This window comes from Nicotiana tabacum, chromosome 11 (assembly GCF_000715075.1).
Source record: "Nicotiana tabacum cultivar K326 chromosome 11, ASM71507v2, whole genome shotgun sequence".
Classification (NCBI taxonomy): domain Eukaryota; kingdom Viridiplantae; phylum Streptophyta; class Magnoliopsida; order Solanales; family Solanaceae; genus Nicotiana; species Nicotiana tabacum.
Genome location: NC_134090.1, coordinates 96,482,839 through 96,499,191, shown reverse-complemented (window position 1 = coordinate 96,499,191; position 16,353 = coordinate 96,482,839). Strand labels below are relative to the sequence as shown.

Here is a 16,353-nt window from a genome sequence, read left to right as displayed (position 1 = left end):
CCCCCCCCCCTTAATGAGCACTGGCTCCTATCTCTTAAGAACTTGAAACCTCAGGCTATTAATTATTCTGGCTTGTCTCCCAACATTATGAACTGGGAAAATCTATTTCCCTTCATCATTTGGAACCTGTGGCTTTCTAGAAATAAGAACAACATCAATAATACAAGCCTCTCTCTTACACCCTCCCTAATAAAGAACCATGTCATTGAATATAGATTCCTCACAGAAAAAACGTCAAACATCACTAAAACTCTTCCGGTAAGAATTTCTTGGCATGCACCCCCAAGAGGTTGGTATGAGCTGAATACTAATGGCTTATTTCATAGTACTGCTACATCAGATGTTGGAGGACTGTTCAGGAATGCTGATTTAAATTGGATCCTTGGATTCATGAAGTCAGTTCATGCAAATTGCCCTATTCATGCTGAATTCCTTGCCCTCCACCAAGGACTGATCTATGCAGCCTCAAATAATTTAACTCCACTGGAAGTGGAAATTGATTCCACTGATGTTTTACACTCTCTTGATAAGGGATCACTAATCTACAACAATATTATCTATGACTGCAGATGGTTGATGGACAAGCTGGGACGAGTAACTCTCTTGCATAGTTGCAAAGAAGGCAATGGAGCAGCTCATCTGCTAGCAAAAGAAGGATCAAAGCAACTCACCAGGAATAATCTAGTATGTTATCATAATCCTCCCAACTTTGTCGAGTCCAGGATGCTGGGGGACAAAAGTGGGGATGGAACAGTTCGTAATATGTCTTTTGACGCTTGTAGCAAACTAGCAGCTCTAGGCAATATCGACGCAATGTTAAGCATCTCTGGTTGTGCCAATATGGCTTGTAATGACTCTATCAGTACTTAGTTCTATATAAAATATTATCTTCTTGCCTCAAAAAAAAAAAAAAGAAATTTCCCTCCTTTGCATGTTTTATTTCGTACCGCAAAGACTTATTGGGGATTCAATCGTTTAAATTAATCACAATTTGTAATAATCTTCCTTGAACTATTTCTATGCTTTTAAATGATCTTTAAGAGGAAAAAAAATGGAGAATGTAATTTCGTTCATGTATACATGAAATCTACGCGACCCAACAAAATTATGAATCAAAGCCAGCCTTGCAAACAGTGGCGGAATCATGTAACATTCCGTATTCAAGTGAACCCAATAACTTTTATACGGAGGTTAGATATATATGTAAAAAATACTTTATTTATCATGTTGGGGATTTGTTGGATTGGCGTAACTGTGATTTTCCTTGAGGTCCTTTAGTCCTTATGTAGAGTCTATAGTCATCAAAGGTCATTGGCGGATACAATGGAGGATTCTCCGGCGTCACCACCTCCTTTGCTGGTTCTATCATCAAATCACTTTTAGGATTGTAAAAGAAGGCGAGAGAAACACGCTCTTCTGCTGAATTCACCATCACTCTATGCTCAACACTCTTGTAAATACCATTGCTTAATACCTACATTATAAACAAACAGATTCATTGGTCATGACTTCAAAAGTTTAATTAATTTTGCCTATCATTGAACAAGATAATTCCTAAATTTTGTCTTCAGAATGTGCTATATATGTAATTTTCAGGTCTTACGTCTATATTTTGAAAATTCAATCAACAAAATGAAGTATATATCTCTGTCATTTGAGGCATAAATAATCGGATAGAAAACAATTTACTCCATCATTTTTCAAATGAAATAAGAAGCTAAAAACAGCCAAGTCATCTGAAATATTCAACTGTTGAGCAACCATCACCCCCCCCCCCCCAACAAAAAAATAAAAAAGAGGAATGGAAAAGAAGAAGTACTGGTTGTAACTTTTGATGGAAATTCAAGTAGAATTTTGCTAGGTGGTCCAACATTTCATGTCGTACGTTATCTTCAGATGTCAGATTCATTCAATATATAGGTCCTACGGTGTTTGCCCAATATGGGAATTTGTGTAATGAAGATTACAAGAACAAATGTAAGTAAAGAAACATTCTATATTGGTACATTTTATTTCATTTGCTAAATGAGAAAAACTTAAATATCACATGTTTTCTTACACCTTGGCCTTCTTGGAACACTGGTATTAATGACAGGATTGTAACTTGTAACAACTACGTTATGTCGGTACTATTAATTGTTTTCAGAAATATTCGCAAACAATATGTGTGAATCAAGAATTTTCAGAAGAGTGTAAAATGTACGTAGCGAAGTTGCAATAATTCTTTGAAAAAGTTGCGTAAAATTGTGAAAACAAGTCACTAAAAGAATGAGCAAAGAATATTCGTCATTTTTATTTAGTGTTACATGTGCTAAAGCCCTTTTTTTCGGAAGGTTGTAACTTGCTAATTATCAATTATTATAATTACTTACACATTTCTATATAGAGAATAATGCACGTACCGGGCAACACTTTGATAGAAAGACCAAATTAAATGAACGTGGTTAAATGTCATATATCAAATAACAAGTTGTGACGTTTATTTGTCAAATACATAGTTTATGTTTTTCTTCTTAACATGCGCTTTGAAAACAGTTGAGAATTATAATTAAGACCTATTCATTGAAATTTAGCTTCTTAAACCTTCTGTGTTTACACAGAGCAAGCGACGCGGGGAGGCTATTTTCTCTCCCTCCCATGTGACTATTTTCGTCAATTTGCAAACACTATTTTTTAAAATAACTTACAAATACAAACTACTAATAATAATAAACAAATATTAACATGTAGGTGTTTTTGGTAAGGGTGTACAAACCGAACCGGAAAATCACCCCAAACCGAAAAGTCAAACCAAACCAATTAAAAAACCCGATGAGATTTGATATTGAGTAAAAAAAATCCGAACCAAACCGATATACAAATATATAATTTTTATATATACTTTTAAGACTTTATATAGAATTTTCTTAAAAGTTATCAAGAAATATTTGGGATTCCCGTATGGGATGTAATATTTAATAGAATATGAAGTACTCCATTTTTATTAACTTTAAGTAAAGTGTTGTATGATCATTTTATCAAGTGTTATTGAAATGCGACAATATCTTTATTCTTCCATATTCATATGTCAATATCTATTAAATTCTTATATCTTTTTTGAAATTGAAGTGGTATTTCGATACTTGAAAATTAAATAGAACATATAATTATTTAGGTACCATATTGATTTTATATTTAATTATTAAATTTGGTTAATCTTGAAAGTGTATATCAACGAAAAATTATTGTCAGATAACTAAAAAAATAACTATAATGTGTTATTAAAAAAAGTATCCCATAAGAATATTTTAATAGATCATATGTTTTTCAATATTTTTAATTTTTATTTAAACATATATTTACTTATAAAAAATTTAACAAAATAAAATTGACATATTATTCTTGCAACAAAAAAACCAAAAAATCTGAATAATCCGACAAAATCGAATCAATCCAAATCTATATAGTTGATTTGGTTTTGTTTTAATAAAATCGAGTCAAAAAACGAAATCATTTTCACAGATATGATTTCCGCCGTACTAGACAAAAAAAAAAAAAAAACAGAGAATTTAAAGACGAGCAGCAAAGACAATATGCGTTCACCTGAATCTGATCACCTATATTGACAATGAAAGCATGAGAAGCTGGCTTTACAGTGATCCAATCGCGGTTGCGGCGGACCTGAAGGCCGGCGACGTCCTGGTCCGGCAGGAGAATGGTCAAGCCACCTGGATCCGAATGTGGGGAAAGGCCTAAGGTCAAGTCCGGTTGTGGACATTTTGGGTAAAAATTCACCCTTAGGCATGCTCCTATATCTTCTCCTCCAAACGCATTTTGTAAAACATCTTCTCTTAACCCAAGATTTGCTGATAAAATCTTCATTAAACGCCCACAAAAGTTCACAACTTGTTCTGAATATTCTTCCACCACTTCCCTGCATTATTTGTTACTACATTTTAATTTCCATCACTCAAAGTTTAAAAGCCGTTGAAACTTCCTCATCTCATTATAATGACAGCAATGAACCAGCCTATATCTCCCGAAAATGAGAAAGAGAGAAAAGATATTATACCGAAATTGAACAGTAGAGAGCAACTGCATTATTCAAAATATTTAACTTAAAGATCAGTATAATAAAAAATTTAAACTAGTCAAATACTACAAACAACATAAGCTTCTATATATGATGGTTTGAGGAAATTTGTTTAGCATTGACATTTAAGTTATATGCACAGAAAATTCAAAACATATTTACGCAATCATATTATTTACTTTTATAAGCCAATTACACGTAGCTAGATATTTGTTAAAAATGGTAACTAACTTTCTATCTATATTGCTTGGACATTTCAAAAATACCCTCGGATGCATGTCGAATTCTCCAAAAATAGTGCATTTTTGGAGGATTCAACAAATGCGCCGCAGTATTTTTGGACGAGCTACAAACATAGCTTGCTATAACCGGTCAATATTCTTAAAAATATCATTACAATATTGATAAGTGTGTATAATTTGGTAGTACGTACCTGAGGGAAAGAGGGAGGGCAGGCCACTTGTGATGGTCCTTCAAGGAGGAAGGAAGATAGTGAAGATAATAATAATCGCTCCAATCAAGAATTGCATCTTTTTCAACTCCAAGGCGGCTGCCGTAGCCCTCGTAAGTCTTAGGCGTATTTGCATAAATTTGCTTAACTTCCATAGGCTGGTGAAAGAATTCTCGCCAAACTTGTCGAGCTTCGTCCATAAGCTCAGGAGGAACACCATGGTTCACAACCTGAAAAAATCCCCAGTGTCGACTAGCCTCTGAAATTTGTTCATAAATTGACGTTTTTTGGGCATTATTAATGTTTCCGTCAGCAGTAAAGAGTCCCTCAAGATCAATGGTTGGAATGTTAACACCAATATTCTTGAAAGAAGTATTTAACGATGGCCTATCTGTTGGGGGTTTGACATATTTGTTGGGAATTGTTGAGATGCCACTATCGGATAATGATTGCACACGGACTATAGGTTCTGGCCAATCTCCTGGAAATTTCATTTCTTATTTAGTTCACGGACACCAAGGTTTCTGACTATCCGAATATCGGGCCGGAGTACGATGATAAGACAATCCATAGATTACATTTATTATACATACACAACACACCCCACAACCCCAGAAAATCATAAAATATCCGTGTAGTCACACAGCAATTATACTGAAAAAGTATATGGAAAGCGACGGAAGTACGAAGCCTGAAAGAGTTGGCAACTTGCCACTAACACAAAGATATAACAGTTGGAGAAAGGAGCGTGGCAAGAAATTAATATATATAGTGGCCAAGAAGAGGCCTCGTAACCTTTAAGAAAAGTGGAGGGTTGGCTGTTTTGTAGTGAAATGGAGTAATGGACGCAAGGAGAACGTGATATATATGAGCTAGCTAACACGTTATTGTGAGGGGTTTAAGATATTATTTCATAATTATTGTGTGCTGTATATATTGCAAGGCTGACTGCAGATGTGACGAACAATAATCAGATTAATTACATACTACTAATAACATATGCCTTTCTGTGGTACCCAAAAAGAATGGTGTATAGCTGTATATGTACAAACGCAATTTGTCATGTGAACATGTTGGACCACTTGGTCACTCCAAACTAGGAATGACTAGGACTGAAAACGGAAGTCTAACATGTTGAGACCTCTTATTCATATTCGTTTTCTGTGGGTACTATGTTTATAAACCCAATTTGTCATGTGAATATATATTAATATTTAAGATATTTCACTAGTAAAAAATTTTAGTAGCATCAAATTTCAGTCACCGACTGACCAATCAGACCTTATAATTTCTCCACAATCATATAATTAATTAGGACAGTAATAACTAACCGGGAGAATAAGACCACATTTATTTATTTATTTATCTATTAAGATTAAAATATTTAAATATGAATACAAGTCAGATTATTAAGTTAATTTATCTTAATTTAAATTGTGGATAATTAATATCATTTATTTTCGTAGAAAATGAATGTGAGAACTTCATATTTTTTTTAAAATAAAAATGTAAAATTTAAATAAAACAATAAATAATTAGTACTATATGCATAAAATAATAGAAGTATCTTAGTGTATATGATATTGTTTAAAGTTATTTATTTGATGAAGCACACTCTAAAATATAGTGGCGATGGTTACCTTACGGTGATAGTGGTTGGTGGTGATGTTGTGAGATGTTGGCTAATGCAGTGGTAGTGATTGTTAGAGATGGTTGGTGTTAGCCTCTTGACAAAGGTCCTCGGCAGGTGTGGGTTGTGATAAGGATTTTCATGATGGCCTTGGCACACAGCCTGAAAATTGGGCAACATCATGATGGGCTACTCGGCATGACGGACAATGCGGGATTTGACAAACGCACCTTGAACGGAAGCAAGGCGCATTTTACTTGGATGTGCGAGTTGGAAAAACAATGGCAAGGCAAAGCCATGTCAAGCAGGGGCAAAGACATGGCAAGGCAAGGCAAGGCGGGACAAGCAATGGCAAATGATACGGGCAGATTTGATCAATTCGGGGGCGACTTGACATGAGCAGGCAGCTGTGATAATGAACGTGTGCGGCTAAGTCAGCAGGCGGCGAGCTGTGGCAATGACATTGGCGCAGAGCAGTGTCAAAGGCAAGGTTGGGAACAATGCCAGCCTTGGCACAAAGCAGCTGGGCGAAAATCAGGCACATGCTGTGCACAAGCAGCAATTGAAAAACATGTGCAAAGCACATGGGAAGCAGTTGACAGTTGCAACCTCTTCTAAGACATGCTCATCAAAAGTGTGCCCACGTTTTTGTACTTTGTCTTAACTTGTTTGCCCATCAGTTGGGGCTTGTCAACTGATTGTAGCCTTATAAATACTTGCCTAGGCTGTCCAAAACGGGGCAGAAAAACTTAGTTTAAGGCATTGTGAAGCCAAATTCGTCTAAGTCATTTCCTAAGGGTGGGAAAATCATTTTGGGGCAGGGAATTAGGGAATTCTTTGTCTTGGCCATAGGGTTGGCTATTGTGTTCTTGTATTCACATATTAATACAAGTTGGGAAGAAATTCTTGTATATCGAGCGTGCCTTTATTTACTGTTTTTGCTGCCTATTTTCATTCTAAGTGCAAACGTCCCTAAAAATAAAATTAAGTGTTGGAAAGGCTAAAGTCAAGGCTGGGCCTTACTGCCGCACGGAGGTGAACCTCGGACAAAATTCGAGTGACATAAATCACCCCTGTGACAACTGGTATCAGAGCGTGGTTGGATCGGGGCAAAGACACAAAGTTCAGTGGCTGAATTTTGTGAAGAATGGCTGGTGGCAACGCTGAACTGAAGGAAAAGGTTGTTGCATTAGAGGCACTCATCGAAACTATTGATGGGGATCAATTTCTGACTATCGTGACTCATCTCGCCAATCTTGAGGTCGAGATAAACAGGCTGAGCTAGGAGTGCACAGATCTGAAAACGGAAAATGGATTATTGCGTCGTGCTGTTGGCAATGATAAAGCACCGCGTGGGGCAGATCATACCATGGTCAGAATTCCGGAGCCTAAAGAGTTTAATGGCGCAAGAAGTGCCAAGAAACTCGAAAACTTCCTATGGGATATGGAACAGTACTTCCATGCTACCAAAGTGCAAGATGAAGACAAGGTCTCCATTACGACTATGTACTTGGTGGACGATGCAAATCTGTGGTGGCGTACGCGCGTGGCAGATGATGTAAGTGCTGGTAGGCCGAAGATTGACTCTTGGGAAGGACTGAAGAAAGAGTTGAAGGATCAATTCTTTCCTAGCAATGCGGGCTGGATTGCTAGAGATCGTTTGAAGAAGTTGAAACAAACTGGAACGGTCAGGGATTACGTCAAAGATTTTAGTTCTTTGATGCTGGATATTAGCAACATGTCTGAGGAAGACAAGCTGCATAATTTCCTTTACAGGTTACAGTCGTGGGCGCAAATGGAACTACAAAGGCAGAATGTGAAAGACCTTCCTAGTACCATTGCTGCTGCGGATGCGTTGGGTGATTTTCGGTTGGGACAAGATGGTTCTGATATCTCTACTAATTCAAAGTCTAAAAACGGGAACAAGGACAAGGAAAAAGAGTGGAGGAAAAATAGAAACGACAAGGGTAATGTTGTTGAGGGCAATGGTAATGAGAAGGGAAAGCAATGTGCTGGACCTTCGACAAACAAGGGACAAAACAACAAGTTTGATGCCTGTTTTATTTGCAAAAAAGCCACACATGGCGAGGGACTGTCCAAGAATTGAATGGCTTTCAGCGTTGTTTGCTGAAGAAAAGAGTGAAGATGATCCAAACAATGAAGAACATGAGCCGGCAACAACATATTTAGGGCCTATGGTGGTGCTGAAAAATGCGGAAGCTACTTCGTCGAGGACGACGAATTCTTCTGGTGGGGGTGGTTTGTTAGCCCCTTGACAAAGGTCATCGGCAGGTGTGGGTTGTGACAAGAATTTTCATGATGTCCTTGGCACACAACCTGAAAATTGGGCAACATCATAATGGGCTGCTCTGCATGACGGACAATGTGGGGTTCGACAAACGCACCTTAAACGGAAGCAAGGCGCATTTTACTTGGATGTGTGGGTTGGCAAAACAATGGCAAGGCAAAGCCATGTCAATCAGGGGCAAAGACATGGCAAGGCAAAGCGGGACAAGCAATGGCAAATGATATGGGCAGATTTGATCAAGTCGGGGGCGACTTGACATGAGCAGGCAGCTGTGACAATAAACGTGTGCGGCTAAGTCAGCAGGCGGCGAGCTATGGCAATGACATTGGCGCGGAGCAGTTTTAAAGGCAAGGTTGGGCACAATGCCAGCCTTGGCACAAAGAAGCTGGGCGAAAATTAGGCACATGTTGTGCACAAGCAGTAGTTGGAAAACACGTGCAAAGCACATGGGAAGCAGTTGGCAGTTGCAACCTCTTCCAAAACATGCTGATCATGGCCTAAAAGTGTGCCCACGTTTTTTTTACTTTGTCTTAACTTGTTTGCCCATCAGTTGGGGCTTGTCAATTGATTGTAGCCTTATAAATACTTGCCTAGGCTGTCCAAAACGGGGCAGAAAAACTTAGTCTAAGGCATTGGGAAGCCAAATTCGTCTAAGTCATTTCCTAAGGGTGGGAAAATCATTTTGGAGCAGGGAATTAGGGAATTCTTTGTATTGGCCATAGGGTTGGCTATTGTGTTCTTGTATTCACATATTAATACAAGTTGGGAAGAAAGTCCTGTATATCGAGAGTGCCTATATTTACTGTTTTTGCTGCCTATTTTCATTCTAAGTGCAAACGTCCCTAAAAATAAAACTAAGTGTTGGAAAGGCTGAAGTCAAGGTTGGGCCTTACTGCCGCACGGAGGTGAACCTCGGACAAAATTCAAGTGACATAAATCACCTCTGTGACAGTTGGCTAGTAGTTCTGCAGTGATGACTGGTGTTGGCGTTTATTGGTGGTGATGGTGGTTGTGCATTGGAAGCTAATAGTGATGGTAGATATAGAGACGAAGTCATGTTGGCCCAAGAGTGGTCAGCTGACCACCCTTTGTCAAAAAATTATACTACATATAAGGTAAAATATTAATTATTATTTATTAAAAATAGACTTCGAATATCTTTTGCATAGTCCACTGACAAAGAGTACTCAAAGTTTGAATACCGTTATTAAATTTTCTGGCTTTGCCACTGAATAGATGACGTAGCGTGGTTGATGGTGGCTGATCGATAATGGTGGTTGTAATGGAGGCTGGCGGTGGACAGGTGGTAATTGGGCGGTGATAATGAACATGGTACGAGAAAAGGTCATCTTTAGTGGAATTTTTAAGTGAGCAACAATTTAGCTTTTTTAAGATTCTGTGCAGTATATATTTGAAAGAGTCAAACTTATCAACTCATGCTCCATTCAGTTTATTTAATGTGTCTTAGTTTGACGGGGTACGAAATTTAACAAAAATAAAAATAAGTTTTGAATCTTGTGATTTTAAATTAAATATGTGCATAGTGTACCACAATAGCCTTGAATTTTATGATCTTAAATATACCACGTGAAATGTTAGAGTTAATGAGTAACTAAATATAAAAAGAGACATTATTTTTAAACAAATTAGAAAGGAAAGTAAGAAATATACATTCAAACTTCTTTTAAGTAGAAACAAGTGGTGATTAAGAACCACTTTAGCAAAAGCTTCACTGAACCCTATCCACAATCATAAAATGTAATACATTAAACTCCCTGCTAAAACAATCAAAGAGATTGATAAAATTCAAAGGAATTTCATCTGGGGTACCACAACTATTAAAAGAAAGATGCACATTGTCTCCTGGGACACATCCACAAGGACTAAGGCTCAGGGTGGACTAGGAATTCAGAAAGCCGAATTGAAAAATAGAGCCATTTACTCAGGGCTCGCTTGGAGGCTATACCAGAATCCATCATCCCTTTGGGCAAAAACCCTCATTGCAAAGCACTGCAATTGGAGGAACCCCCCTAAGAAATCTAAGTCAAGCACATGACAATGCATTCTGAAGGGGTGGGAAACATGCATGAAAGCAAAAAGATAGGTAGTGCATTCAAGGAACAGAGTCAGCTTCTTCAATGATCCTTGGCTACACAATCTCCCTGCAATCAGGTCCATAATAGAAGGACCTTTGACCAGAGAGGATATGGCCAATATTGTAGCTTCTACTTATAATTATGGAAATTGGGATCTCTCCACCATCTCTCTTAGCATACCTCAAAATATCATAAACTCTGTTCACAACACTTTCATCCCACCCAACCCAATTAAGGAAGACAAGATAATCTGAGGAATCACCACAAACGGAATTTATACCACAAAATCAGCATACTCCCTCATGGATAACCTTCAACATCAAAAAGCTGAAAACATAAGTAACAATTACTTATAGATCTGGAAGTTAAAAGTCCCAAAGAAGATTCAATCATTCTTTTGGCTACTCTTCCATGATAGGCTCCCCACTGGAGCTTTCCTCCATCATGTTGGGGTATGCTTAGATCCCACGTGCAGCTTTTGCAATCAGGCTATTGAAACATCAGCACACATTTTCTTTGAATGCCCAAACTCAAAGCTTTTCTAGTCAGCAATCCTCTTAGAAAGTACCAACAACATCCCTACTAATCTAACATCATTCACAGCTAGGGATTGGCCAAAGACATGAGTATCACTCAAGAAAGAACCCTACAACAGCATCATCACCTGGGAAGAACTCCTACCTTTCTATTTTTGGCAAATTTGGCTAGCAAGAAATAACAATTTATTCAACAATAGAAAAGAGATACTGAAATTTTAACGGATCAAGCAAAATCCTAAATTCAAGACACAAGACGACTGTTGAAATCTTAGGAGTCTATTAGGGTTGCATGGAGGCTACTTTACCAAAACCCTAACTTGGGGGCTACTCTACCCTAATCCTAGGTCACTCCTATAAAAATGGTTACGTATCCTCTCAAAGAGGCATCTCAAAAATGGAGATCATATATCCCATAAATTTCGATGTGGCCGAATAATTCTTGATATTTAAATACTTCAAGAGGATCATTAATATACTTCCATGGATATCAGATACATCCAAGGAGGTATGCATCATCCTACATTCGAGAAACATGTTACTCCAGCTCTCGAATCATGGAGATAATCAGGAGAGAAGAATCAAGGGAACAAACAGAATTGTACCCGCATCATTTTATCAATAAAATTATGTTTCTTCATATTTATATTGTGGTTGCAATTTATTTTTGTATCACAAATAAATTTATTTCAAACAAATTGGCATGCCCAATGGGATCAGTTACGCAAAACATGAACAACACAAGCATCATCGGTGCGTAGCGCGTGTATTGTAACTCAATGAACGCAAAATTCTTTAGAAAAAATATACGTATTATATTACTTAACTCAATAAAGAAAAAAATTTAATCTATATATTTCACTTCACCTATAAACATCAATGAACGCAAAATTCTTTAGAAAAAATATATGTATTATATTACTTAACTCAATAAAGAAAAATAATTTAGTCCATATATTTCACTTCATGTATAAACACCTTCCTGAACTTTAAAATTACAGAAGTAAGAACTATCTGATAATTAATAAAGATATGCTATATACTACTAATCAAAGTTTTGATCCAACCGTACCCTTGAAAATCATAAGTTGGACATATATGTTTCTAAAGTTTGTAACTTGTTCATTACATTTTTTTAATTTGTATATTTTCATTCCTAAACATAATTAATACTATTGATTTTTGGACATCTCTTATCATATTCATCTCTCTTTTTAATCTCCAAAATAGATCAAGGAAGGAAATTGAAGCAGAAACTTATTACGGCTGTAATTTATGAATACTAAACCAGCATACGCAAGGAACAAAAATATACCATACTTTAGCATATACCAAGTAATGAAAGTTACTTCCATTTAGCACACATGATAAGTAGTCAATAATCATAAACAACATAAAAGTAAGGACATGCAAAAAATAAATAATTGTACTTTTATATCTTTTTCATTCATAAACAACTTCAAAATAATCCAACAAATCAATGTACCTCAACATAGGCAGTACGCACCGAAGGTAAACAAGAAAGTGCGGCAAGGAGAAATAAATAGATATTCATCCATACCCACCATAAGAAATTGATAATGAAGTACCACAAAAAAATTTCAATGCAAATTTATACAAAAAAGAACTTGTGGCAGCATGAGTATGATTATGAAAATAATTAATTGCTTTTGTATATCACGTTGATTGTTGAAGTTAAAGTCATTTTCAAGGAGCCGAAACCCTGTAAATTAAAACTCATTCACATTTTTTTCTTTGGGAGTCAAAATGCTTGTAATACTGAAAGCCATCCATCCCATAATCATTTTCCGAGAGAATTTTCAACAATGTGTATGATACTTTTTCTACATATTAAAAATCAAGAAAATGGTAGTTGGACAACGTAAAGAAATATGTGTCCCTTTAACATTCTGTTATAACACAAAGTCATCATCTTTGATATATTTTGCTTTTAGAAAAAAAAAAGTAATAGCATTTATAGTTACTCTCTGAAATAACACAACTTTTAGAGGAGGCACTTTAAATTAAATTTTTTCTTTTATTTAACTATTATTAAATACCTAAATAAAACTATTAATTTAGAAGAATATTTAAGTAATTCAACTTTTAACTTTTAGATTTTTCACTTTTATAATTATTAGTTTCTCGATACGTATGGCGCACGTGTATAACAAATTCACGCAGTACACTTGTTAGTTAATATTCATATGGCCATACAAAGATTTAAATAGATAATTATAAATGAAAAAAATATTAAAATACAAGTTAATATTTAGGCATGAAAAGAATAAAATACAATTTTCTATGAGTTTTAATCAATATGAAACATCGAATACTAACTTTTTTGTTGAAATCAAAATAACTGAATATCGTCTAAATCTACGGACATAAACAATAAAGGTTTAATTAGATACATATAATTTTTTATTTTTTTTTACTTATTTACATATTATGTTGTACAAACTATATCACTAATTGGCTACCGGAGAAACTACATTGATTTGATATTTTAACTAAATCTATGGTTGAATAAATTTCAAATCTCAAAATTCAAAATTAATTAAGCTCAATGATTGCAAGTTTTGGTCAATAGAATTCTTGCAACTGTAGTTTCTCGGCAATACAAATATGAAGATTACCAAACCATTTTCGAAATAATTCGTCTGATAAAAAATTATGCATGTATAATAAAGGAATAAACTATATTCATGTATCTCAAACTTATGCACTATTGAATTTTTTTAAGGTAGTAGCATGACAAAGTACACATACTTACTTTTTTAATTTAACAACTTAGTGCTTAATACATATCAATACTATCATTCATAATATTTTTATTATTGTAATGGTAGAATATTAAATAATTCACGAGTTTCCACAAATTTTAAGACGAATCACTCTGAACATAAATCAAACAAGAAATATATTAAAAGTTTTTATTCTATGTTTATCAATTAAACTGGAAATTGGAAGTCTCTTAACTCTGTCAATCTAAAAAGAATCTGAACAAGGTAGTATGTACAGAGAAAGACATAAAGTTCACCAACAAATACTTTATAGGTAAAAATAAATAAAAATATAGGAAAGGTCCTTTTCCATTAGAGAAAATTAATTAAAACTACAAGAACATTATGTGAATGAGAAAACCAAACTATCATTGTAAATAATGGAACATGTCGAAACTTCTAATGGTGCTGACACATATAAATTTTTTCCTTGAAAATTGATGAAATCTTCTTTACCTAAACACGTTGAAGCTCCATCGTAAAATGTATCACGACGTTGTTTGTCGAGGATAGTGTGTGAAGATCATTGTTAACTTCCATTTTCGGGCGCAAAATTAAAGAACTCTTACGAACTAATGTATGGCTATGAGTTTGTCGTTTTTTTTTTTTCACTATGGATCTCATTTGTATAGGGTTTTGTAGCTTTTCATCTCCATTTTGTGAATGGAATACAAAAAGAAACGGTTGTGACTTTTAACAAAGAACATGAAACGTTGGCTTGGTTGTTTTTTAGAATATTATTTAGATTAGTTAGGTTTTTAAGGACATTTTGGTAATTCAACTTTTATGTTAAAGGGTTCTCACTTTTATAATAATATAGATAGATAGATAGATATTTATAGATAGATATAGATATAATACTTTTTTTAAGCATTAAAGTGTTTGGCCAAGCTTTCAGAAGAAAAAAAAGTACTTTAAGTAGAAACAAAAGCAAATTTGGAGAAGCAGAAAATTTAGTTTATCTTTAAAAGAACGTTTTTGAAAAGCGCTTTTGAAAAAAATACACTTAGAAACACTTTTTAAAAGCTTGGCTAGACAGTAATTTCTATTTACAAGTATTTTTCAAACTAAATACTTTTGAAAAAAAAAAAAACTTTATCATAATAACTAGCTGAATTTAGAAATTTGGCCAAGCAGGCTAGAAGAAATGTTGGTTTATATAATACGTGCAGTATGAAAACGTGAAAAACGAATATTGGAAGTGTGAACGCTAAGATTATGGGTTTCGTGAAAAACAAATATTGGAAGTGTGAACGCTAAGATTATGGGTTTCGTGAAAAACAAATATTGGAAGTGTGAAGTGTGAACGCTAAGATTCTGGGTTCCTTTGATTTGCTTTGCTCCAAGCTTATTCGTCGTGTGTGCTCTTATGCATTTATGTGTTGGATGGGGATACATTGATGTGCTGGATTTAGTTATTTTCATTCATTTTTCCCTTTCATATGTGAAATTTTAAAAAGAAAATAGTTCGCTTCTGTTTATATAGTTATACGTGCTTTTGTAGTATGCTCAATTGCCATTAGTCCACTAGACACCAATTTTTCACAAAAAAATTAATGACTTTCATGATACTTAAATAAAGTTAAGTAATTTTATTTACAAAAAAACAGGTGAGGTTAATTATAATAAAATAAAAATTGAGTGACTATATAAGAAATTAACCGAGTAGTACACAATTGAGGAAAAAAATCAATCTATTTCTAATTCAAATTGTATACTCAGCAGACCAATGAATACATTGTTGAAGAACAAACTGTGACAACATTGCTTGGCTTTTATTTCTCTTATTCATCAACAGCTTGGGATTAAGATGCAATTGAAACTTGAATTCCAGCATGAATACAAAATTGATCTGTGATTGATATTCAGAATATTTTGTACATAATTTGGAATAACCATTCGCTCATAGAGCTTTCTGCTTAAATGTAATGATCCAACTAGTCATTTTGAGTTCTAGTACTCTATTTTTGATTCGAGACTTCGAGTAGATTTATTTGATATCTTATGACTTGTGTGGATGCTTGGTTTTGATTTCCCAAATGTTCGGGAGTGTTTTGAAAGAGTAATTCTCATTTTGTAAGCTTCAGGTTGAAAGAGTTAATCTACTTTTGACTTTTGAGTAAACGATCTGGGAATCAGGTTTTGATGACTCAATTAGGTTCGTAGGACAATTTTGGACTTGTACGTATATTCGAATTAGATTTTGGATGTTCTAGAAGGATTTGATACCATTTGTCTAAAGTTGGCAATTTGAAAAACTTAAGAGTTCATAAGTTTGACCAAGAGTTTACTTTGATGTTATTGGACTCCGATTGGTATTTCGAGACTTTGAATAAGACTATATAGTTGAATCAAACTTGTGTGCAAAGTTTAGAAGTAATTTGAAATGTCTAAGTGTGAATCATATACTCATTTAAAAGAATAAAGATTTAACAACTTATGAGAAATTCAATTCAATTTGTGCCTCGATTATT

The 16,353-nt window shown here is 34.9% G+C and overlaps 1 protein-coding gene across 1 annotated transcript; it reads right to left on the bottom strand.

Annotated features, from left to right (window-relative positions):
• Positions 1-990: 990 nt before the first annotated feature.
• On the bottom strand, positions 991-5,246 carry LOC107787481 (jasmonate-induced oxygenase 2). The gene is made up of 3 exons (XM_016609062.2): positions 4,506-5,246; positions 3,583-3,913; positions 991-1,474 (listed from the first exon to the last, which is right to left on the bottom strand). The coding sequence occupies exons 1-3, from the start codon at positions 5,015-5,017 to the stop codon at positions 1,223-1,225; spliced, it is 1,095 nt and encodes a 364-aa protein (XP_016464548.1). The 5' UTR covers positions 5,018-5,246; the 3' UTR covers positions 991-1,222.
• Positions 5,247-16,353: the final 11,107 nt, after the last annotated feature.